Consider the following 24,721-nt stretch of genomic DNA (forward strand, 5'->3'; position numbering starts at 1 on the left):
TTACTTTCTCTTTCATTCATCTTTCATCTTCTATTTTGCGATTTTGCATCTACCGCACACGGGAGAAGCAAAACAACACGGTCGTCACTCACGCCTGCGCAGACAGCGAGGGAGAAGCAGAACGCAGAATATTCGGGATGATTACAGCGGGCTTTTGAGGAAGAAAGTCAGTCAGTCTAACTAAGAATCACTCTCTGTTTACTGTTTAAAGCCTCCTCAGCCAACCCCCGAGCTGAGAATAATTAAAACTGAAGATGTTTTTCTGACAACTCCTAAAAATGCCTCTTAGAGCTTGAAGATGAAATGTAATGAATGAGTGACTACATTTAAAACAATTCCAATCGCAGGTTTTTGGTCAAAATTGTGCCGCCCTAATGTAAGGTTCATCTTACAGTCCTGTGCTGATACATTATGTAACTTTGTAGAATACAACTTATAAAGAACAAATACCAAGACAATAAATCTGTCCAAGCTTTATAACTTTAATAGACGTGTTTCTTCACTGTTTCATGTTGAGTAGAGCAAAGTGAGCGTGAGGTAAAGGCGAACACAGACCAAAGACACACCGCTGTTATTGTTAGCATTGGGTGGAGCGAAGGGTGGAGAGGTACACAAAAGAACTCTCTCAGCTTATGAAATAATTTAACATGCCAATATGGAATTTATCACACAAGGCATCTATTCATATCTGGAATCAACAACGGCACCATGAGGTTTTCCATGTGGTTGAACACTCAGTATTTCAGGTACAACAGAGGACTACAATAGAAAAACATGTTTAGCTCCTGTATTTGGATCGAATCGTATTACATCAACTATAATTGTCATTAAAAGGGATCTCCTGTGTCAGAATGTGAGGGAAGCCACAAGCGGCTGAAAGCGAATCCCACAGTAACCAGGCTGTAACTGGACTCGGCGCTGTAACGTGAACATGCTGCACCCACTCTCCGGAAATCCAGGTTCTAGAATCGGTTATTGGGCAACAACTGAAGTAACATCTACAGAGTGAGAGCACGCACAGACCACGAGAGTTGCTTCATTATGTTCATCATTTTGGAAGGAATGTCTGAGCAGATTAGAAAACCATTGAGAGCAACTGCCGCGTTTCTTAAATTTAGTTGGAAACCTTTGAATTTATCATATCATCAACACATTTTTGAAAACTAAAATAAGTTTGGATAAATCAGATTAGTTGTGTCAGATCCAAAATGTTTACTACATAACAACATTAAAACACCAAAAAAGGCATATCTTCATACTGCTTATGATAATGCACATTTAGAAAGAGAAGAGAAATATTGACTGAAAAGACAAAATGAAAATAAAATAAATCTGATGAAAATGACTTTGGTCCAGATGAAAAAGGTAGAGTTAGGTAAAAACAAATCCCTGCCACTTCTTGATACTCAGTACTTCACTCCTTGATAAACCTTGCTCAGTTCATTGGTCATTCCACCACTACAAAGTAGCACTCTGAGAAGCTTGTCAAACTTAGAAAAAGAAAGAAAGAAAGAGCAATACATTAAATAAATCCGGCAAATCCCTTTCTGGGCTGGGGCAAAAAGAACAAGAGTGAGCAAATTCCACTACCCCATAGATTGAATGCCCATAAGAAGATTTGAATGCACCACTCAGGTCACAGATGTCCTGATAACCCACAGGGAAGTCCAAAAGGCTCACACACTTTACTGGAGCTTACCCCCTGACCTTTGTGGTCATGTGATCCAGCGCACCAGCCCGTTCCAGTACCACAGAGGAATGCATCTATGCTCAACAGAACTCCATCCTCACTGCTGGTATTTAAACACGTTTCATCGTCCGCTGCACACTCACATGCAGTTTAGGGAGTTTGTTTTTATTGATGGAAACAAAGGATAAACCTCTGACAAATAATTATGCATCTGTGTGAAACTTAATTTTACATTGCATTAGTTAGTCACAGTTCTCGTAATGAGTGAAACGTGGCTGCCCATCTGTGAATGTTTCACTAACATCGGCATGTGCACTGTAGCTGAGATCAAACTAAGCAACGCAGCGCAAAGGGACATTATTCTAGATCTTTCTTGAGCAAGGAATTTAATGACGTGTTTAGGGCAGGACAATATGGCCTAAAATCTATATCATGAGTTTAAAAAGAAATACCACAATGGACAAATTACTTCAAAGTAGTAGCTGAGATCAAACTGACCGTCTTACAATTTGAAAACAAGGAAAGGTTTGCAGAATAGGAGGAGAATAATTTAAATTGCATAACTTTGTTGAACATAGCTGTATTGACAGATAATGTGCTGTGACAATGTGACTTGTCCATTTGAGCTTTCATTTTAGGTTCTGTGAGGAATAAAAAAATGACAGAAGCCCAAAGATGTGCCAAAAGTAGCCCGAATTATGATTTTAAAAACAGCTTTCAAAAACTGTCGAGGCTGCTGTTGTGTTCTTTTTTTTTTTTTTACAACACATCAGCACAACTCATTTGCAAACACAAGTAAGGAGTTAGGACATTAGTGACACAAAACCATGATTTATATCAGGGGTAGGCAACATCAAATTCGGCCCTCCAGCGTAAAACCTTTGGCCCCCAAGAGAATTTTGAAGACACATTTATGCATAAATCAGAGACCAAACACATGAAAAGGACTCTAAAATGTGGAGAATACTGGCAATATTTTCACATTTCCCAGGAAAACACCACATTAGGTCATATATTATGTGCAAAGCTTATATTTGTAGAAAAAAGGTGCTTCACTTTGGGCTACAATAGTGAGTTTGGGCCCTCGGTGTTTTGGCAATGAAGAAAATCGGCCCTACATGACACAAACTTGCCTACTCCTGATTTATATTGTTTGTAATTAATTTCTTTCAGCATGCACACACCCAGAGCTACGTTTTCATTTCAACACATACTTCATTATTCTTTCAATAAACACGGGCACAATAGAAAGCCTACATTTGAGTCCACGTGGCAGCCGGGCCCAGTGAGGAGCCTACTGGGGAGTGTCGTAGGGGAGTGCTTGTTTCAAAATAAAACAAACACATTAAGACAGGCTGCCACATGATGCAAGCGTACACTACGGCATTTTACAATGACACAGTGAATTGTCAGATCTTCTCCGTCCAGTCAGCTGTAGCTTCAAATACCAGGGGAAAAAGTACTAATGCTAAAACTGGCGGACTCCGTTGCTTCATTTTGTAGGAAGGTCCAACAATATTGATATATGAAGGGTAAAGGTAATTCAGCCCTAGCTTCCTCATGTAGCAAACAGGGGTAGGCAAGTTTGCATTGTGAAAGGCCGATTTTAATCATTGCCAAAACACCAAGGGCCGAACCTCACCATTTTATCCTCAAGTAAATAACTTCTTTTTCTGCAAATGCCAACGTTTTACACCAGTGGTTCTCAAGTGGTATGGCTTCGGGACCCACCATTACCCCAGGATAACAAGCCGCGACCCAAATAAAATTGTAAAAAACAGCCCAATGACATTCATTTAGGCTCGCGACCAGAAAAATGGTTCTGCAACCCACTTTCTGGTCCCAACCCACAAGTGGAGAATCATTATTTTACATAACCAAGTGGGGTGCTCTGCTAGGATATTTTAAATTTACCTTACTGAGTACCTTAAGGTATTTGATCTCATATTTACATAATAATATTTCTTCAAATCATCTTTGGGGCCAGAGGTTCTGTGAGGAGGGCCGGATTTGGCCCTCGGGCCTGACGTTGCCTACCCCTGGGATAGGCCTTGGTGAGGTGGTCACCCAACAAGCAGTCGCACCCCTTCACGACATCAAGAGTCTGAACCATACATGAATGGAACAAAACAGCTCCTCGTGCTAATAATACTATTATATACTAATTCGAAAAGGTGAATTCAACAAGGCCTGTGAAAACAACTTGCTTTTTTAGAAGGGACCGATATCATGCAAAACACTGCGGCCGACGACTTGCTTGCTACTCACTCTCTAAAAATGACACTTTGCGTTTTTCCTGTTTCTTGTTCCCACCTGTTGCCTTCAGAGGGCGCTCCGGGGTCATTCAAAATCCTGACCTACACAGTCCTCACTCCAAACAATACGTCATAAAACGTAAAATATCGATGCTGAGGTGCCGAAAAATGTATGTCTATATGAAACAATTACGCATGACATATCCATTTAAAGGAAAAATAATAATAATCCTAATATATGTCGAATAATAAAGTTGTACGCACCACAGGGGGTGTCCCGGAGCTGGTGGGGACCGTGGTGGCTCGTGTTCGCCATGGCGCCACTCGCTGCTGGATGCTACAGGTGGGAGGCAGACACAAAGGCAGGTGCTATCCGCTGTCCGGGGCGCTCCATGGGGGGGGAGAGATGAGCTCGTACTTTCCTTCCTACCACCTCTGCTTCTCCTCCTCCAGCCTCCGCGGAGCCGCTTACTGCACACAAACACTGCCAGTACGCGGACATTAGCCTCACCGGGGGACAGGTTCCGCTCGCGCTCAAACCTCTCCGGTGCACTTGCCGCTAATGCCAACTCACTGGCATTTGTTTTAATTCTTATCCTTTATTTTACCTCACGCGCGCCGCAGCCGGAAGCAAAAGACGACGGTCCGAAGCTCTCACATCTTTCGAAGAGGAAGGAATAAAATGTCCAGCAAGTGGTAAAAAGGGGCGACAAAAAGCGAATTTCCTGAAGTTTCTCCGGTGTCGTTTACATCTCATACCTGTCTCTCGACTCTTCCGCCGCCATTTTGAAACAAACTTCTCACAAGAGCGCTTTGTAATCGAGTCAAGAATGCGCTGGATTCACCTGTCGCGCGACCTTGAAGAAGGCATTATTAATCGACAATAAATATTGTAGTTTTATTGTCGATGCAGTATTAGGATTGGCATCTGCGTAACATATTTCCTACCTTTTAGTTTTGTTCTAGAAAAGATGTCAACATTGCTTCCTTGTTGCATTCCATGTTTTGGAAGTGGCTTTTTTCAAACAGGGATCCCTTTAAACGTGGAAACTTTTTCTATCCTCCGATGTAACTTTGACAGGAACCAATCTTGTTTAGCAGTAATCAATGTGAGCTTCTGAGAAATAGGAAATTTGCCAATGCACTATTAAAATTAAAGACATTTTATTTGTGGAAAAATACAGATCTAATAAAATAAAATAAAATAAATGAACGTGTCTTTACTGTGGCCTTACGTGTAACTCGGTCTGGGAGCGTCACCAGCTCGTCTCCATGGAGATGTGCCGTTGCTTTGAAATATAGTCTACAATATCAGGACCCGTTTTGAATGTTTTTTTTAAATAACCCATTGTCATGTCTCGACTATTGCTGGTATTGGGATTTTACTAATTGCTCTTGTTATAACATAGGTATTGGTTAATTTCACATAAGGTCACAACCACTGACTTCAATCAACAGTCAAAGGTCACAACGTAGGTCACGACGTTATGACGTGTGTAGCTCAAAGATCAACGTTAATTTAATTCCACCTTAAAATTGCCTCTTATTCAGTGTTATATGACATTATCTTTTATTTACCTTTATCACAGCTGTTGCCAGGTGTGACATGACAGTTCACCGATATAACCGATAGTCCGCAGTGTGGCTTTAAGTTTATTCATAAAAAGTCAAAAATCTTTCCACATCATTTAGTCAAGACCTTACCATTTACTGCGATATAGCGTCAGCGTAAGGCTCAGTAAATGCACCCCAGTCCTGCCCTCTAGTGTCAAAACATGGGATACAAAGTCAACATGTTAAGCAAAACATTCATAACAGAAAACAGAGCAGCTGATATTTGGTTTATATCTTTATTAGATGTTAAAGAAATCCACAATGGAACAAAATAATTTACTCATGGTGTACATGAAATCAGAACAACACTGCTATTGGGAACAGATGTTTCAAGGAACAGAGATAGATGGGAGATTGGAGTCTCATCTAAATGGAAAATTAAAGACAAACTATTTTTTTTTTTTCAGTGTTGGATGATGTACTTCAAAACCACAGAGCAAGCAAACTCTCAATGTTTTTCAAACCTCTTTCTCACCGTATACAGTTTCAACACAGGTTTTTGTTTTTTGATGGAAGAATTCCCAAAAAAAAAAAAAAGGTGAAAGGTGATGCGTTTTGAAACATTTTCACCCACAGCCGCACTCGCAATCATTTCAATCGCTCAACTCAAGATTTCTCATCAAACTATTCATCATCCAAACCAAAATGGAGTGTTGACATCAGCATGCTGCATGTTCTTAGACATTCCACGGGTAGCGTTTTATTTTATTTTTTTTACTCGCCTGTGTCCCTCACTCAAAAATAAAGTACATGCTCATTGACCCAAACCTTTTTTCTTTTCTTTTTTTTTCTTTTTAAGTTAGCATGCGCCGAGGAATTGCATAGGACTTAAGTTCTCTCCGTACCGTTTTATGCAACCCACAATGGCTTTTCTTTTTCTCTTCTAGAACTACAGGTTTAAATGACGGCTAATTTCTTCACCGACATAAACCTCTGCTCGCCACAAAAAAAATAAAAAATAAAATGAATGCACTGTCACAGGAAGTTGATACCGATGTAAAATTAGGTCAGTTTGCATTTAAAAAAGTTCCTGAGTGCTCGATGTGGAAGGTTTTGACACATCCATTTCCTAATGAACCAGAGATGGCCAGATCTCAACTAGAAAGAGGCGTCGCACAACGCAGTGGTTCTCAAACGCTGGTGCTTTGGTCCCCTGCAATTTCAAGTTTCCAAACTTTTTTCATGGGGGGCCACATATTGGAGCGTACACAGGGTAAAGGGCCATGGGTCCGTGGTTAGTTCCACGAAACCTTCGACTAGCAGAGGTTTAAATTGTGCCTCATGCCTTTATTTATGCTTAAAACCTTAATGCCAGCTCTGTATTACAATAAAATGCTAGTTGCTAGGCTAGAATTGTGTATTGTATTACATATTAAATAAAAAGGACCATCTCTGATAATGTGAACCGATTCAGCAAGAAGCCCGAGGGCCACCAAAAATTGGTCTGAGGGCCACATTTGGCTAGCGGGCTGCACTTTGGACACCCCAGACTACTTGGAAATATTTCAGATCTTAAAAAGGTGGAACTGAACAGTATTTCAATATCATTTTAAACATCTTTTCAAAAGATAATTTGCAAGAAAAGGTTCGAATTCACAGTGTCTCTGCCTATGTTTTACTTTTTTTTTTGGCTGCACCTTAGAGTTTAGGTCTTCTTTGAGTAGAAATGAAAGAAGGGGTACGTGAGACAAAAAAAAGATACAGAATTTAGTCCAATTTGGGCCTATTTTGATCTTGTTCCAGCCCGGTTTGGTATTCAGAAAGTCATATTTTTAATGTGGTGGAATTTGGTGAGAAAAGGCTGAGAACCACTGCATTAGACAACACTCCAATTTGATCTCACCCAAGCTCTTTGTGTTCCATCTCGTTGGAATACGACATTCCTGCATACAGACAATTTGTTGCCTTCATGACATTGTGTCGAATGTGTCGCCATCAAGTCAGTGCGAGGGCAGCGCTATTTTCCCGTTTTTTTTTACAAGAAATAACCACGCCATTCTAAGTAGGGTAGGTCCATAAATTTCCCATAATCTTGTTGCTTAACGTCCCGTCAACTGACAGAGGACTTTAAACCATGTGCCAGTTTTTGATTCACCTAGACAGACCCAGTAACTACAGAGATGTTAAGCATTAACCACTTCAAAACATCTGCATTTTTGACAATATCCATCAGGGAATTCAGACCTGTCCTCTACGTTAATACGCAACCTATATTTCAAGCATCGACCCTCTTTTTTGCTTAGTCTTACAAAAGGCGGACGACTCTAGTTTTCGCAAGCAGGATTCCGCCCAAAAAAATGGACTAAATGACACGGAGTCCTGTGACAGCGCATTGAAATGATCCTACACAACCACTCAATGAGAAGTGTTTTTTTGTTTCTTTTTTTGTTTTTTTTTTACCTGTGCTTTCATCTATGTTGTACAAAATAGTGCCAATACATCTAAATGCAATAATTATCATCCTGAACAAAAATATTAGGTGATGTCAGATGGAAGCGAGAGGAAAAAAGCATTCATTTGCAGAACTGTGCACAAGTAAAGACAAAAAAGAATTAGCGACCCCCGAAGGTATCAAAAAAAAAAAGAAAAAAAAAAAAAAGAAGGCTGTTCGATACCAAATTAAGGGGGTGAAACTCTATTGGTGTAAATGCGTCTCTACACACGCTTACGAGAAGTTATACAAGTCTGAACTATAGCCTTAACAGCTCTGAAACACACACAACATGATGCTATAGTTCTGAGACAATAATGTAAACCAAAGATGGGAAAAAAAAAAAAAAAAACACACCCCATATGAAACAAAGCGAAGGAAACATTGGATTTTTGGTTTGAACTGCCTCCACTGTTTGTATATCCTGAATTGTAGTCAAAACAAAAATAAGTATAGCATTTCAGTTGAAAAAGTTAAAGTGCATATAATCGGTTTTCTTGTTTTTCCTCAGGTAATCATTTTATTAAATTTTTTCTTGATTTATAAGTGACTTAAGCACAGTTCAGACATAACTTTTAAATTACCTCTATAGTACTTTGCCTTTTGATTGCGTTCAGTTCAAATATCTTATGGAGGTGATATTTAAGTGGCAAAGGTTTGAGAGTAATTTACAACAATAGTGACTCGCAAAAAGGAAGAGAGTACAGATCTTCACCAAATTTTGAAATAGTTAACCAGGTCCTGGAGAAAAATCAATTCAACCCGGCATATGCACTTTAACAAAAGGGTCAACAAATGCACAAGCTGCTACACATACAAATATTTTTTTACCAGCATGTTTTGCTGTCGGCCTCATTGTCAACAACCGAGTTCTGACAACACAAAACTTCTCAAGAGCTCACCTACAAACTTTGTGGGAAAAGGAGATAAACGTGCCTTGTTGTGAGCAGGAAACGTGGAAAAAGCACAGCCATTCTCAAAAACCTTGCATACAGCAAAGTAAAACGATCTCACTTGTCCTTATGTGGTTTTAAGAAGACTATTTGCTTAGATGAAAGATCTGTGTAAACTGTTTTGGTCAATGGTGTGTACTACAAAGTAAAAATATTTGTATGTGTAGTCAGATCCTAATTCAAGAATCAAACCATATGAAGCTAGTCAGGCTGATGGGCTATTGTAAATGTTGTACTATACAACTGCAACTTCAAAAGTGTATTTAAACATAGCACCAGTAATCTGTACCGTAGAAATGACTGAAAGTAAAATAGTTTATCAAGCATTGCAACACAGGTCTTCGTAAAAATGGCTCGTCTTTGATGGTGCATAAGCCCCACAACTAAAATCTTCAGATTTTACAGCATTGCATTTTACGTAGATTAGTATTTTTTGCCGAAAAAATCTTTTTCATTTCTTATTTTTGTGTATTTTTTGTTACTTTTTTTGTCATTTAGTCTCACAAACCATACTATGTCTACTTCTAGCTTATGAAAGACTATCACCATTCAAAACTCATTAATGATCACTTATCACACCAGGGGATTAACGGGTAAGAAAGCTGCACGCATTCTCAAATCTCGCATTCAAAAAGTCGACCTAAACTACTCAACTTAAACTTCGGATACGTCAAGACTCTTTCTGAGCGCGAGGCGGAGAATGGGGGACGCAGTTAGGTTTTGTTGCACACAGTAGCTTCACCACAAAAAGAGTGAGACTTGGACGGACATACATGCACGACCATTCAGACACAGCCGACTACCAAAATCCAGGTTCAAAGGTTAAACAGAAAATGGCGGGAACCGAACTGACGAGGACTGAACAGAGGATTTCCCGAAAAAGCCAACTGAGAGGTCTGACTGTGGACCAGTGTAGACGGAAATCAATTGAAACTAATCCTAAAAAAATGGATGTCCCACACAACAATTCACTCAAAGACAGAACATATTTTTTTAGTTTTCCTATTTTCACTCACTGTTGGATCTGATTGTTGATTACACAAGGATTACGTTAGTAAATGAAAGCCCAGCGAGGGGTAGTATTGGTTTTCCAATGTCTCAGAATATTAGCCTATAGTAGGATATGCACTCTGAGATTGACCCTACGCCTTCGCTGGGAGTGATCCAGTCTCAAAATGAGGAACGCTCCTTTCCACGACAACAGGTGTCTTCCGTAGAAATGGAGTACTCAAATGTTGCTGCTCCCTAAAGGCAAAAGAATAAAAACTGTTAGACTTATCTCCAAATTACTCAGAACATTCATTTCAAGTCACGATTTTCCTAATTTAGAACCATTTTCATTTTGTTTTGATTCAGAAAGTCCTTTTTTATATACACAAATTGATTGACTTTTGAAATGTACAATGTTGATATTGTTTAGTAAAAAAACCCAGTTATCACAGTCATTTTTTTTTTTTCTCTAATAAGCTCATGTGACATTGTAGAAGAAATAAGTCAAGCTGAAGATGTAATGATATTATGACATCACAGTATTAGTGCTTTGCCCCGTGGTGGGACGTAAATAAATCGTAAATAAATATCCGCTACATAATAAATTCAGAGTGGTGCTTGACCTGTACACTGAGATCCAGGGAAGATTGGGGAACAGAGTGTGTTCTGCCACCAGCGCTCCTCTTGGTGACTGCCAGTTCCTCCTTGTCCTCCTATGTTTAACACAGGGAACTAAACAGAAAGTGATGTGGTTATTTACACGTATAGAACACGAGTTAGTATAGTCTGAATACTGGGTTGTCACCTCTGGCAGATCTCCAACAAAGTCATAAGCAATCCCGTATTTGGGGATGTGAGTGGCTGGGGCGCACAGGCTGGACTGCTTCTCTCCAGAACATTCTTCTTTATCAATGTTGGAGACCGAGGTGTCTGCCTGATCACCTCCAGTCGCCTCTGAGCAGATCTCCTGCTCAGCAATGGGCAGGAGGGTGCTGGAGCCCTCCTGAGAATCTAAAGAGGTCTGGGCACTCTTCTCCATGCCAGACTTTTTTAATCGTGGTAAGAATTTACCAGATTCCAGTTCTGACTTCCCGTAATAAGGACCCTCACATTCTGCATCTTCCTCCAGAGGTTTGAGGTCTGCCTGTGGATCATCAAAGACGTCCACTGGAGCCGGGACGGGAAAGCTCATCTCCTCTTTGTCCGTTTCAGCCTCAGAATCACTCACTCCTCCAGGAGACAGCTCCGAGGCCGAGATGGGCCGGAAATGAGTTCGAGGGGAAATGCGGATGGCCCTGTACTGCGTTCTGTTGATGCCATAGATTCGCGGGTGGAAGGCTTCATTTTCAGAGTCAGAGCAGAGAATGGACTTGGGCTTAAAGCCTGGACTGAATGAAGCCATGTCCTCTGGCTCAAAAGAACACTCCACATGCAGGACTTGGGAGAAGGGCTTGTTGAGGTTGAAGGATGTGAAAGGGTAACCCAGACCCTGCTCCTCACTGTGCAGACCACCATATGTCCCGAGCAAATCTTCATGGAAGATGAAAGAGAATCCCTTATTGATGGCGTCAGCTCCCCCTCGAATGGCCTGCTCACTGTGACCGAAGGACACTAGAGGCCTCCACAGGGGCCGATGTCCCGGGGCAAAGCGGCTGCTCGTGTTCATGAAGACGTCGGTGCCTGTGATGGTGAGCATGTCGGAGCTTGAGGCGGCTGCAGCAGCACATTGAAGCAGACTGTGCTGGCTAGTAGTGGGAGGTACCACAGCCCAATTCTTATCTGAACTTAGCGTCTTCAGCTCTCCATACACTCCTCCTAAAATGAAGGAGGAGTTCCCCCGGTCAGCGTGAACGTCCCAGGGCTTGGACGGCGTCATATAATCCCCAGAGCTATTGACCTTGGACAGTTTGTTTTTGGCCAAGTCTTGCTCGTCTTTATTTCCTTCCCACAAGTGATACTCTGAGCGCTGCACAGCTTTTTTCTGAGTTCCATGAAGTGGAGCCCCTTTAGCCTGTACCTCCAGACAACTGCAACAATATGTACTGGACTCGTCTGAGAACAGCCCATCACTTGCCTTATCTGATTCTTGCCTTGACCTCACAGAGTCTCCATCTCCTATCGCAGTCCAAATGTCCTTGATAATCCCTGAGCTGTAGTCATCACTCTGTTGGTTTGTGTCCGAAAACATGCCAGCGCTGTATTGCTTACTCTCATCCTCCTCCAAAGCTATGCCACATAAGGATTCTAATTTGGACTTTTTGGTATGGCTGGGTGTAGCACTGACCTTTCCTTCTGCGCATTTTCCGCTAGAGTCTTCTTGCAAAAATTCCAAGATTTCATCCTCTAGATATGTACCAGAAAGAGGAGGCATTATACAATCAATTTCCTCATTTCCAATCTGAGCAGCGTCTTCAGCCAGAGTGTTACCCTGCTCGTTGTCAGAGCGAGTTTCTTCTGAATGTGACCATGGACTACAAGTTCGCGTTGAAAGGTTCGAACAGTGTTCAGTTTCATCAAAGGCACTATTTTTGGTCCATATTAGCAAACGAGACTGTTTGTTAGAATGTGGGTCGAGACAGCTACTTGAATCCGTGTTGTTCTCATGACCAACGGCGAGTGAGTCGCGGGGAAAGGGAAGTGTGGGGCTGTCATACTGCAGCTCAAATAGCGAGAAGCAGGATGTGTTTAGACCAGAAACATCACTGATGGCTTCAGGGACATGGGGCTCTTCAGGGTTTGCAGAGAACTTGCTTAGAGTGAAAGACACACTGTCAAGGAGGGGAGAGAGTCGAATGGGAGAGTCTTCAATAAAGCTCTCTCCATCTAAATCATCTGACGTAGATGGTGAATAACATCCCCAGACTTGAGCTAAGTTTTCCAGATCCTGCATGAGGAACCCAACAGAACCTGAAGCTTCTTGCGAGTCTGCCCTTATTGCACTTTCCCCTTGCTGCTCAAGGCCATCTAACACTAAACATTCTGCCTCCATGTCTCTTTGCTCTTTTCTCTTTTGTCGAATCATACTTAAGATTCGACTCTCTTGTATCGAGTCTGAGGCACTAGTATCCAATATGGATTGATAAATATCAACTTCATAGAAGTGAGTGAATTCAGGCAGATGCTTGTCATCTAAATTTGTACTATCCTCTGGCCGAGGGCAGCTTGAGGTCCCAGTGAAATCAGCGGTTACTTCATCAGCTTCCCCTGGCCCTTCCACAAAATGCCCATCGACAAATGAGCCTGCAGCCAAATATGCTGTCTGATAGCTGTCATCAGCAATGCAGATACCCTGGATTCTATTGGGAAGCCCGTCTAGATCTGCTAACATGGCAAAACCCTCAGGAGAGTCTGCCTTGTTTCGATACTTTGTTTCCAACTTGCTTTGTCTGCTGCTGAAAGGTATAAAATAATCTGTGATGGGCTCAGTGTACCACAAAGGCTCCTCCATGTATTCTTTTCGGGCCTCCAGTCCAAACTCATTTGCTTCCACCCAGCCTGGATCTTTACGAATCTCCTTGAGCAGTCTTTTCCCCTTTTTGTAAAGCTGTGGTTGTTTGGTAGCGCCTCCATTAGCACTGCTGCTGCTCCCCATGTTTCTTCTCTCGTCTCGCTCTGGGACCTTGGTCTGTGACTTGACCTGCCCACTGTTGCGGGTTCTCCTGTTCTTGATGGCCTCTCTGGACTTGTGCCTGACCCGCACTGCTTTACTCCTGGATGTTTTGCCTTCTCCCTGGTTTCCACTGGAGCTGGATCCGGCCTCACTGGAGCCAGAGGACCATGACCGGGGTCTGTACTTGGCTTCAGATCTGTGCCTGATCTGCCTCTTTGAAGACCGCTCCTCTGCTGCTGCCCCGCTCTGGTATCTGTTCTCTTTCTCCTTCTTGCTGCGACGCTGTGGACCTCTCTCACTTGTTGCTGTTTTCGTGGTGCCGCTTGGCTCCAGGTATGGTTCCTTTGCTGCCTCTCCATCACTGTTGCAATCTTTGGGGGAGGAAGTGTCGGTGCTGGTCTGCGGTGCTGCTGAAGATGAACTTGAATATGCACAGGCCTTGGTCTTGTTCCACACCGTCATGATCTCCTGGAGACATACTGGTTTCTCTGAGAGAGGAGGAAAGGCTTCATAGTACCTAGAATCAAAGACAACACATCATTTGAACAAAATAAATCAACAAAAGTCACATATTAGAAAGGTTTGAGACAAAAGAGCTTGAAGAGCATACATTTCCACCTGGTCCTTTGAGGAGGGGGAGTCCGCACGCTCTGGTGATTGTGCGCCATCGGATCTCTTCAAAATCTGCTTGGCCTCTGAAAAACAACAATTATTATTTCATTAAAAAGTTCTGCCGAAAATCATTCAATGGAACTACAACCCAGTATCTACCACAGGGCTCTAGACTAACTTTTTCCACTAGTCGCACTAACTCACATCTGGTTGCTCTGACATCCCAGACAATTTTGTGTGGGCCATTGTTCAAGCTTTTACTGAAGCAGTCCCTTCTGTGCAAGTTGAAAATGTATATGAAGCATTACGTGAAGAAGCTGCAGCGAACCAAAAGACGCTGAGCCATGTAAATTAAACATGCGCAACGCGACTGGATAAGTTTCCTTTTATCCATGGAATGAAACATTCACAAACTGTGACCCAAAGTTAAAACCAGAGAACTAGACCTTCACCCTGGCTAGCATAGCATTATTTAGCCCAAAACTTCACAACATCATAACAGTTTGGCCGTAGCATGTGCATATCCATGGCGGTGTGTAAACAAGTAGCAGTGGCTTCTCTCTCTGCATTTGCGGTTTTTGTGGTCCACATTTTTTACAAGATCTTTGCCATGTTTTTATGGAGTTCAGCGGATTTTTTTTTCAGGCACTTTCCTAGCTATGAACAAAAGATTTTTTTTTTTTTTTAAAGTCAACAAACTTGACAATTTCGAATCATATGAATCTTTGAATCTTCCTAAAAAGCTGTTATTTTGAAATGTGTTGGGATCCACAGATCTAGACGACACTTTAGAAGCAGTTGCTCATGGCTGCCTGTGTTACTTTGGTGCTGCAGAGGGAGATGCTCTAGGTGCAAAACGTACAGACATTCTTTGGTCTGTTTTGTTTCTAGCACAGGGGCAACCACAAACCAATTTCAGTCACATACTTTAAAATTAGATCATTTTTGTCCGTCTAAAAGCCTGTATCACAGCATGTTTAGAGCAGTAGCCTCAATGGCCCCCATTTATCAACACTGCGAACAAAAATGGTACATGTGTAGGTGTATTTGCGATATATGCCAGAGGGCGCGTGGCATTTACAGGTGAAACTCGGAAAAAATATTGCTAAAAAGTGCATTCAATTAAAGTAATTCAACTTAAACTGTGAAACAATACATGATAGACTCATTACATGCAAAGTGAGTTATGTATAGCCTTTATTGGTTATAATTTTGACTCAGCTTTTAACAACCCCAAATTAAAAAGCTCAGAAAATTTGAAGATTTTGAAAATTAACTAAGCCTTGATCATCAAAATTATAACAAAGGCTTGACAAATGTCCCTTTGCATGTAATGATTCTATATCATTACAGAAATAAACTAACTTTTGAACGATATTCTAATTTTGAAACTAGAGTTTCACCTGTTTGAACCTGTGTCATACACACGAGCAGCTGATCATAAATGCGGCGACAAAAAACAGAGTCATTTGAATAAAACGGCCAAAAATATTAATGTATGAGGAGGCCTCACCCGCTGCTTTTACGGCCAGCACACATGAAACACGGCAAAAGAGAACATTCCAATAACCAGGAAATGATAAATAATTGTTTGTAACACAAGTTAACCCACGTTAACCTTATAGCCAATCCAAGATCACATTTAGCCAACTAAAAAAATAATGATAATAATGTGATCTTTATTAAATAAGCTGTAGGCCTAAATATATATTAAAAGACTTTATAAAATTAGACCACATTAAAAAATGTCATGTGTGGTAAAAAAAGAAAGCATGGATATAACACTGCACTGTCAGAGCAGACTCTGGACCTTGATCTGAACCAGCGAAAAGTGACTGTGGTCTCCGCGGACTCAGGGCGGAAGAACTACGAGTCTCTCAGCCTAAGAAGGGCTTTCCTCCGGGAGGGAACAGGTGCATGCAGAGCTGGCAGCCGAACCTAACGGACCCGTCCGGACCGAATAGCCCTGCGACGGGACGTGCTTCGATCATTCCCGTCAAGGGGAGAGCGTGCGGTCACCAGACCCTGTGCACGCCCCTCAAAGCGGGACTTTACGGACCCGTCCGGACTAAAGAAAGCAGTGGTGCTGTTGAAGGATTTGATGCCCGGGCAACTTGCGAGTACGGAATATGGTCCACAGACTCGGCGATCAAACCAGCCAGAACACGGAGCCTGGCCTCGCTCAGACCCAGGTGAGTCCCGGCAGCAGCGGTCTCTTGTGTTAAAAACAAAAAATAATGAGCGCCTCTGTGGCCCGCTGCCCAGGTTTTCCAGTGCTGTTTAGTGCTACGTATAATGTACACCACCTCCTGCATTGGTGTAGGATTTGAGCGCACCGTACACTCACGTCCAGATGGATCAATGCCAAAACAGGGGTGATTTTTCGCACACCTCACATACGCTCTGATTTTGCCGTATGCAAGTCTGATAACTGAGGGCCAATCAGTGGGACTATGATACTTGACTTTTCTGTCCGTGTATTTCAGAATTCAATAGAACAACTATAAACTATGATGAGCTACAAACTGCTCTGTGTGGCCTTAGGATTCTTGGCAAGAATCTTGCCAGAAACAGATAAAATGTAATCGCTTGTCTTTTAAGATATGCTTTTTGGTATTTTGGAATGATGTAAAGAAATCTTTATTTTTACCAAACACTTTGTTGGTGATAAAATGCAATATTGATCTAAAACTGCCGAGACAAAATATCCAGTAATTTCAATTCCTGATTTTCAAGCGATCTCACCCCTCCTCCCGTTGTGGCAAAGCTGTTTCAATCAAGAGAAAAAACTGAAAAAACAAAACAGACCAAGCTGTAGTGAAGCTATGGCGAGTGTTTTTACTTTCTGATAAAAGGATTGATCTTAGCAAGAGATCAAGAGATGAGGAAATATTTCCTGGATTTTCTTGGATGGAGCCGTTTAGGAGGAGCTTTTTGGGAGCTGCCCCCACGGTGCAAACAACAGCCTCTGGAGAATAATCAAAGATTACTCAAATCTGTGTGAGAGGCTTCAAACACAGCTCCAGGTGCGTTTTTGATAAAGAGGACAACATCGTAACATGATACAACCTCAACTTTGCATTATAGTCCCCATTTACACAAACTTATAGAAATAAAGTGCACAATGACGTTTTAGCAAAGTGATATTCTCAAATTCTGAAGCAGAACGCCCTCCTGGATATGTCAGGTGCATCAATTTTTCTGCGCTGATGGAATTTGAAAGGAAACAGACTGCACAATGCTATGAGAAAACAATCAATTGCAGAACATAAAGAGCCAAACCTTTCTGTTTGTTCTGGATGTCCTTAAGTTTAGAGCAGAGCTCCTCAACCAAGCTTTCAATTCCAGAGTTCTGAAAAAAAAAATCAGACATATACATTTAGCTTTGACATTGAAACAACAATTTATTAAAACACAAAATTACACCAATACAATTTTCCAATAAAAACAGTTTTGTTACAGAAGAAAAAGGGTCATATTTGTGTTTTGTTTTGAAGCTTGACAGCACATCTCTGACAGAAAAATTCAACCCAAAGGAATGAAAGGAATGACAATTCGAGCCAGCAAACAGCGATGGCTTAGGCACTCTCACCCTAAACTGAGCTAAAAATAATCAATAAATCTATTCACAACAAAATAAAATAGACAATATTGAATATTGTAGACCCAATGTGTACACACACACCCACAACAGTTACATTTCCTGACAACTGAGTCACAGGCTAATCACAAACAACTGTTGAGTTTAGCAAAGCAAGCTGCTACGATCAAAGAGGGAAATCTAGAACAAAACCAAATGTAGAACCTCAAAAATCTACACCAAATACCTTACCATTCCAACTTAGTAAAAGAACTAAACAACTTCTCCCGGCCTGTGGTTCTTCTTGCATCATTGTACTAATGCTGGTCAGCTGACAGCAGAGCCACACTGGTGCAATCCCGTGCGGTGTGTGTGGGTTAAAAAATAGACTGAGTCCAGTCTCTGGAGAGAGCGCTCCTCCTCAAACCCTTCCCCCCACCCCAACAGGCCAGTTCCACCTGCTGTCATTCCAAAACCCAGTCACCCCCCACCAACACGATGTGCAATGTGAAGGTAATCAATAGACCCCACACATCATGACGAAATTATATTCAATTGTTGCACAGTAGCACAGCGGTTAGCGCTCTCGCTTCACAGCTAGAAGGTCCAGGGTTCGATTCCCACCTGGACGGGGCCTTTCTGTGTGGAGTTTGCATGTTCTCCCCGTGTACTCCAGTTTCCCCTACCACTAAAAACATGTACAATAGGCCAGGATGAATGATGTGTGTGAGTGAATGTATGGTGGTGTCAGAGGGACCGTTGGCGCAGATGTGTGCAGTCACGACAGCACTTCTGTCAGTCTCCCCCAGGGGAAACTGAAGCTACAAACGTAGTTTACCACCACCGAGTATGGAGTGAATGTACAATTGTCTCATGTAAAGCGCTTTGTGACTGTCTGTGAAAGGCGCTATATAAATAAAGATCTTCTTCTACAATCTCTAACACAAGTCAGTCAGGAATTATCTCCGTTGAGAGTCAAACATTGTTCCTTTCATGGATGCACCTTAACAGTTTTAGGAATACAACCTAAACTCCTGATTGATTAATCACTAGTGAACTTTTAACCATGTTCTCTCTGTAACAGAGAGGAGCAAAAAGCATAAGGACAGACTTACTTCATCAGAGGCAGAGCGAAGGCATTGGACAGCAGCTTGTTTCTTCATCTCCTCCAGACTCAGGTCGGTCCCACCTTTCTTCTTACTCTTGCCCCACTTCTTCCCAGCTCCCTTCTCCCAGCCCAAGAAGATGTCATTTTCCTGTATGCCGAAAACATGTTGTTTAATCACACCATCTCCTCTTACCAACTAAGATAAAATTCTAGTAATCGAGTAAACAGACCTGGTCCTGCAGATCATAGTCGTAGCTATCATGCAGGAGAAGGCTCAGGACATAGCGGGTGTAGATCATGGCATCAATCCCGCACTTCTCCAGCTCCTGGCCAAGCCAGCTCTGCACTGGGCCCAGTGACTGGAGCAGAGACATCTCGGAGGCAGGCAGGGGGCCAACGAGGGGGAAGGGACAGGAGGTGTGTTCAGGAGGAGCAGGGCCGTCCGAATCGGTGCTTACGGGACGCATGGGACCTCAGGTGTAGGCCATTCTCAAGTACAGCAGCATCATGTTCACGTGCAGGTGGTGTTGTGGAGCAGGATAGGAGGATTAGGAGAAAGGGGCAGTCACTCCAGCGGGGGGCACTGAAGGGGCTCTACATAGGGAGGCATGGAGGATTTTTTTTATTTTTTTATTATTGCTTTAAGCAAAGGCGGGGGGGTTTAGTCACCAGGCATGGCTTAAGCTGCTGATACAGTTCAGCTGCTGAGCAAAGCTAAGTGTTTAGTCTCAGTCACAGGAGGCCATTTTACTTCACGGGCACAACCTGAAAGAAAAAAAAAAAGTATTCAAGTCTCAGCATCAATGACACATAATCACAAGTATAATAACGTGTAAAACTGCTCCACGTGTCACCTTTTTGTCAGTGCACATTCCATTGCAATGACAGCAATGGCGACTGCATAGTTTCAGTTTACAGCAATAAAACTGAATATATCCAGGACATGATCCACATCAGAATAATAAACTTAGAACATGCTGGGGCTTGACACAGTCTGCAAACCAAACAGTGCCAAGTGTGTGCACTTCATATGGCTTCATATGGCAGTGCAGACTAACGTGAAGAGCAAATGGAGCCAGCAACCCTCTGATTGGCTGTTAGGGGCATCACTCAACGCAGGTATAATATCTGTAACCCGTTATCGTGAAAAGCTCAACTTATTATAATGCATTATGCATGTGCACAAGTGACCGACCAAACATGACATATCCCTGAAACACTGAACACACACACACTAAACGGTTGTGGCGACAGCGATGAAGCGTAATATGGCTGACCGCTCGAGCCAGCTGTTTCCTGATCCTGGAGCGGGGAGCTCCAGCCCCAGTGCGCACACACTTTACCCGGCAGTCTATTTTTAAAACCATTCAACTCCCGTGTTGACTATAATATGGAGTATCTGCTCACCTCGAGTAAAATTCCTCGACAATAACTGTGAACTGCAGGCTGATTGAAATACTCCATGGCGTTAGACTGGACACTTTAATGCGGCATTACAGTAACATGGCAATACTCTTATTCTTAAGTTATACCAACACGACAGACTATAAACCACCTCGGTACAATGTCAGCGCCGGTATATTCACTGACATGGGTCCAAGGTTCTCTAAACTCGCCTCACTCTTTAGCCGACTGACAAGGTTAGCCCACAGCCGACCTTTAGCGTTAGCTCCCAGTCCCGGGCTGTTAGCTGCATTAGCTATGGTGGCGAGCTCGGTTAGTGTCACCGGACAAGCTCTATCCACAAGTCAGCTTTCAATGTAGGAATTTCATTTACGTGACAGAGTATCTGTGTAAATGCTGCGGTTATTTGAGCTAACTGAGTGCCTGGCAGATGAACAAACACGGTTTAGCTTCCGATTAGGCTTCATTAAAACCTAGCCAACGGCCAACAAAACACTCAGGCCAGCCCATAACTTTGGAGTACAACCGTGTCAGCGAACGTATGTATGAGTATTTGTAAAAGTGAAGGGCACCAATGTTTTGTATTTGGGGAGCATAGCCGTCGTAGCTAGCTTTAGCATTCACGGCCGCTGTTGTTATGGCCGCGGGGAGGAGGAGCGGCTCCGGAGGACTACCGTGCTCTGTCAGACGTTTTGCCCTCAAAAGTGTGCGCCATATCGTCACACAGTCAAACGATAAGCGGGCCAACCGTGATCACAAACACACTATTATGTCATTTAAAGTGTCAAACCGAGTCCGAGCCGAGCTTACCTGCCGCGGGCTGAAGTAACGCGGAGCAGCGAAGGGGGAGCGGTTATTTCTCTCCCGCTGCCGATCCGAGCTCCAGCTCTGGAATCCGCTGCGGTAGCATAGCATATCATGGACGCCGACAGAAATGGCGCTGTTCTCTCACGTCCACAACTTCGTCAAAACCGTGAGGAAACTGGCGACATCCAGGCTCAAACGGGACGAAGGTCATTCATTGGACAGACCGGTTAGCTGAGATCCAAAATGTCCGCCCCAGAAGCCAGTTTCTCTCGAGGGGCGCTCCACCGAAGTGCCACCCTCCGCGTGCGTATCCAGGCAACAAGTCAAACCTCCGCGCACTACTGGGGGATCCCTCCGCCGGCGATTGCATCAGAACCAGTCTAGCTAGTCCTCCGAATTTTTTTTTTCTCCATATACATTTTTTGGTTAGAATACTACTGACAATTCAACCTTAATTTTTATTCTGGGATTATAGAAAGTACATTTTCATATAGCATCTGAAGGGCCTCTGGTTATACAAGCTAGTCCTCAAAACCTTAACTTGGGGAACAGCATAGGCTATAATATCTTACACATCTGGACCTATTGCTACTTACTTTCACTTAATTTTACTAAGCACATGGGCTATTGATGTAAGGTCTGGCCAGGGCCGGCTCAGGCCTTCACGGGCCCTTAATCATAGTTTGACTTTGGGCCCCTCATTAAGACTCGGGCTCAACATTGATTATTGTTCTCTGTATGTTCCTGTGCATAAGTTCTGTTTAACTCTGACTTCTTGAAGAGATGGGTCTTTTGAGACAGCGTTAACAACTAAGCACATTTCCTACACATGAACGCGCTCAAAATAAATGTAGGCAACATAAATAGTTAGAGACTAGGCCAAATAAACAGAATTTAATTGCGTTGTACTGCAGTTTTCACAACATTGTTTTGAGTATTCTCAGCAATAAAAAGGTAGGCACTCTTCAGGGGGCTTTGGTTGCCTCAGGTCCCTAAAAAGCTGCTTACTCTGCTTATAGGCTGGGTCTGACTCACGTGAACAAAGCTACAAAATGATTACATTTTTAGACCTACAGAGTTCAGTTTTTTTGTTTTTTTCTGATGTTAGGAGGAGCTCTGAGTGAGCTGTCCATTGCCCATAGCCCTCAAAGCCTGCTATTTTTAGAAGCACAACCCGCATACACTATGTCAGATGAACCGGTGACCTTTTCCCTCTTTGCCTATAGGTTTTCACTCCTACAGCTGGTTTCTGTTGGCTGATTGACTTTAGGGGAGTGGTGCATTGTGTCATTTAGGCGTTTCGGCCTTCTGACTTCAGGGAACCAGCCCCCCCACCAAGGCAGTGCAGGGTCACGAAAGTAGTGTCTGCTATTGAAATTCGAATAGCATTTTGCATTAAATGTCCGAGCATATATCCTAAATCATATCTAGGGAGTGTTTTCTTCATTTCAGTCTGTCTCCTCCGCACATAAAGCACCAGCCCACACTCCAATATACATCAAACAGGGAAATCCATTGAGTTTCTCTAAGAGTCTAGACGCCTTCACCAAACTTTTTCTACTCTGACTGTTAATGGTCTGCTGGCATCATCTATAAATACATTTTGTAGCATCTTCAAATATGGATATTTTCTAGACACATTCATTTTTTTAATATGGTTAAGGGGTCCTAAAGTAGTTTTGAAAAAAAAAACCTGGACAAAGCATTTTATCAAGTTCTGGGTGAACCTGGGTGAAAAATACATGAAAACCATTAGAGGGGTTGTCATATTTTTGTTTCCTGTCATTAATGTCCCGGAGCATTAATGAATGATGAATGAAACCCCCAAAATGCAATTTCCTTTCCACAGACAGAATACACAACAAGCCTTTGCTGACTTTACTGCCTTTGATGATTAACCAACTCCAGACAAAGGTTAAACGTTTTCGCCTCAAAGGGACCGTCCTCCTGGCAGAGAGCAAAGAGAAACCATCACAAAAAATAGTTCTTGATCGTTGCCTTGATATTTCAAAGCCACGTTAGTGTTAATTGGAGGTCATCGAGCAGCAGATGGCACCGTTTAAAACGATGCCCCGTAATCCTCTTGGGAAGTGTAAGCGAGGGGGAAGGGGAGGGGAAATGACACTCGTAGAGAGCAACGTATCGATCGCAGAGGTCCGGATGGCACTTTATATCGTGTGTTTGCGGTGAATGAAACCAGAATGGACCTGAATATGAAAAATAGAACTCAAAACTAGGGCTGGATATGGTTTAAAAAAATGTACACATGCTTTTCAGTCATGTTTTGGCGGCCCTTTTGAATACCGAAGTAGCATTATGCAGTACTACAACATGTAACAATATCTCTACTCTGGATACAAATGAAAGACAAATGATTGACAGTGGCATTTTTATGTACTCGTATTCATTGCTCAAGAAGATAGGAGTAAAAACACGGCCCCAGAGACGCACGTTTATGTGAAGAAACCAGTAAGTCAGTGTTTAAGCTGTTCAAGACATTAGCATGCTACCGGTTTGCATTTAGCTTCAACCGCTCAGCTCTGACCTCTCCAAGAGAAAGCCCTGAACCACACTCCAAACATTTAGCCTTGGATGCACCATGTGACAGAGGTCAGAGCTGAGCTGTAACTGTTGTATTTCCTCAGTGTTTCCTCATGTGTTTACCGTGTCGAAGCCATTGACAGTTGATTGAATTGCTAACCGGTAGCATGCTAACGTCTTGAGCAGCTTAAACACTGACTCAGACTGAGACTCTGTTGACAAATCACAGAGAAAGGTTTTCTGCTTCCTCTTTGATGTGTTAATTTAGTCTTTAGAGTGAAGCAGATCTTTAGTAAATCCTGCTGTAGCTCGACAGACAGAGCTGCTACGTCTGTGCCACATTTGTTGGTTACATCACATAAACGTGCGTCTCTGGGCCGAGTTTTTACTTCTATCTTCTCGAGCAATGATAACAAGTAAATAAAAATGCCACTGTTAATCAGTTGTCTTTCTTTTCCATCCTGAGTAGAGATATTGTTACATGTTGTAGTACAGCATACTTCTACTTCGGTATTCAAAATGGCGGATGGAACTATGCGTGATGTCATTGGAAACGCATGTATACCAGTACATTAACGATACTTGTGGGTCATTTATTAAGGCGGGGCATGTTGCACTTAACTTACTATTTGATGCTTCCAAACGCTTGGTAAACGACTGATATACTGACGCCAATACCTACACTACTACATCAAAACTAGGATCCAACGATATGTATACATATTTTGTCAGTACTCACTATTCAATTTTTTCGATACTGGTTGTACCTAAACTTTTTTCTCCAATACCATAATGGTTTAGCGGTACCCAGCCGCCCTAGTCAAAACTGAACCAGGACTTTGCCAGATCGAAACCACAAGTTCTCCAGCCTATAGAAAGTGTCTAATGTGTGGAGTTTATGAGTTATCTAAGGTGAGGTAGACTGTGTGCATCTCCCGGGGGGGTGAGGGAGTGGAGGGGGTTACTGAGGTGAGGCTGTACATGCGAAGTAGCTAGTTGTTTATACATACCGTGTCCCCACACAACCTCCATAGACCGGGGAATCGCCTGAGTGGTTCTGACAATGTTCTTACTTGAATGATGTGAAAAGCCATCTAAGGTTGGAGTCTTCTAAGGTTTCTCTTGT

The 24,721-nt window shown here is 42.6% G+C and overlaps 3 protein-coding genes across 3 annotated transcripts in view; 1 reads left to right on the forward strand and 2 right to left on the reverse strand.

The window, feature by feature from the left end:
• tbc1d14 (TBC1 domain family, member 14) overlaps nt 1-4,723 on the reverse strand; it is a 29,215-nt gene extending 24,492 nt beyond the window's left edge. Inside the window, exons 1-2 of the mRNA XM_079579603.1 lie at nt 4,554-4,723; nt 4,210-4,429 (exon numbers count right to left, since the gene is read on the reverse strand). Of these exons, the coding sequence (XP_079435729.1) occupies nt 4,210-4,261 (52 nt within the window). The 5' untranslated portion in view covers nt 4,262-4,429; nt 4,554-4,723. The remainder of the gene's footprint in view (nt 1-4,209; nt 4,430-4,553) is intronic.
• Nucleotides 1-24,721, forward strand: part of LOC306980290 (equilibrative nucleoside transporter 2-like) — a 313,304-nt gene that overhangs the window by 148,130 nt on the left and 140,453 nt on the right. The gene's annotated exons all lie outside the window — the stretch shown is intronic.
• kiaa0232 (KIAA0232) lies at nt 9,053-21,215 on the reverse strand. Its single transcript, XM_079580724.1, has 8 exons — nt 21,058-21,215; nt 19,074-19,608; nt 18,851-18,991; nt 17,438-17,507; nt 14,154-14,238; nt 10,739-14,060; nt 10,557-10,665; nt 9,053-10,188 (listed from the first exon to the last, which is right to left on the reverse strand). Exons 2-8 carry the CDS (start codon nt 19,308-19,310, stop codon nt 10,172-10,174), a joined length of 3,981 nt encoding a protein of 1,326 aa, XP_079436850.1. The 5' UTR covers nt 19,311-19,608; nt 21,058-21,215; the 3' UTR covers nt 9,053-10,171.

The sequence above is a fragment of the Gobius niger genome, assembly GCF_951799975.1.
Source record: "Gobius niger genome assembly, chromosome: 21".
Taxonomy (NCBI): Eukaryota; Metazoa; Chordata; class Actinopteri; order Gobiiformes; family Gobiidae; genus Gobius; species Gobius niger.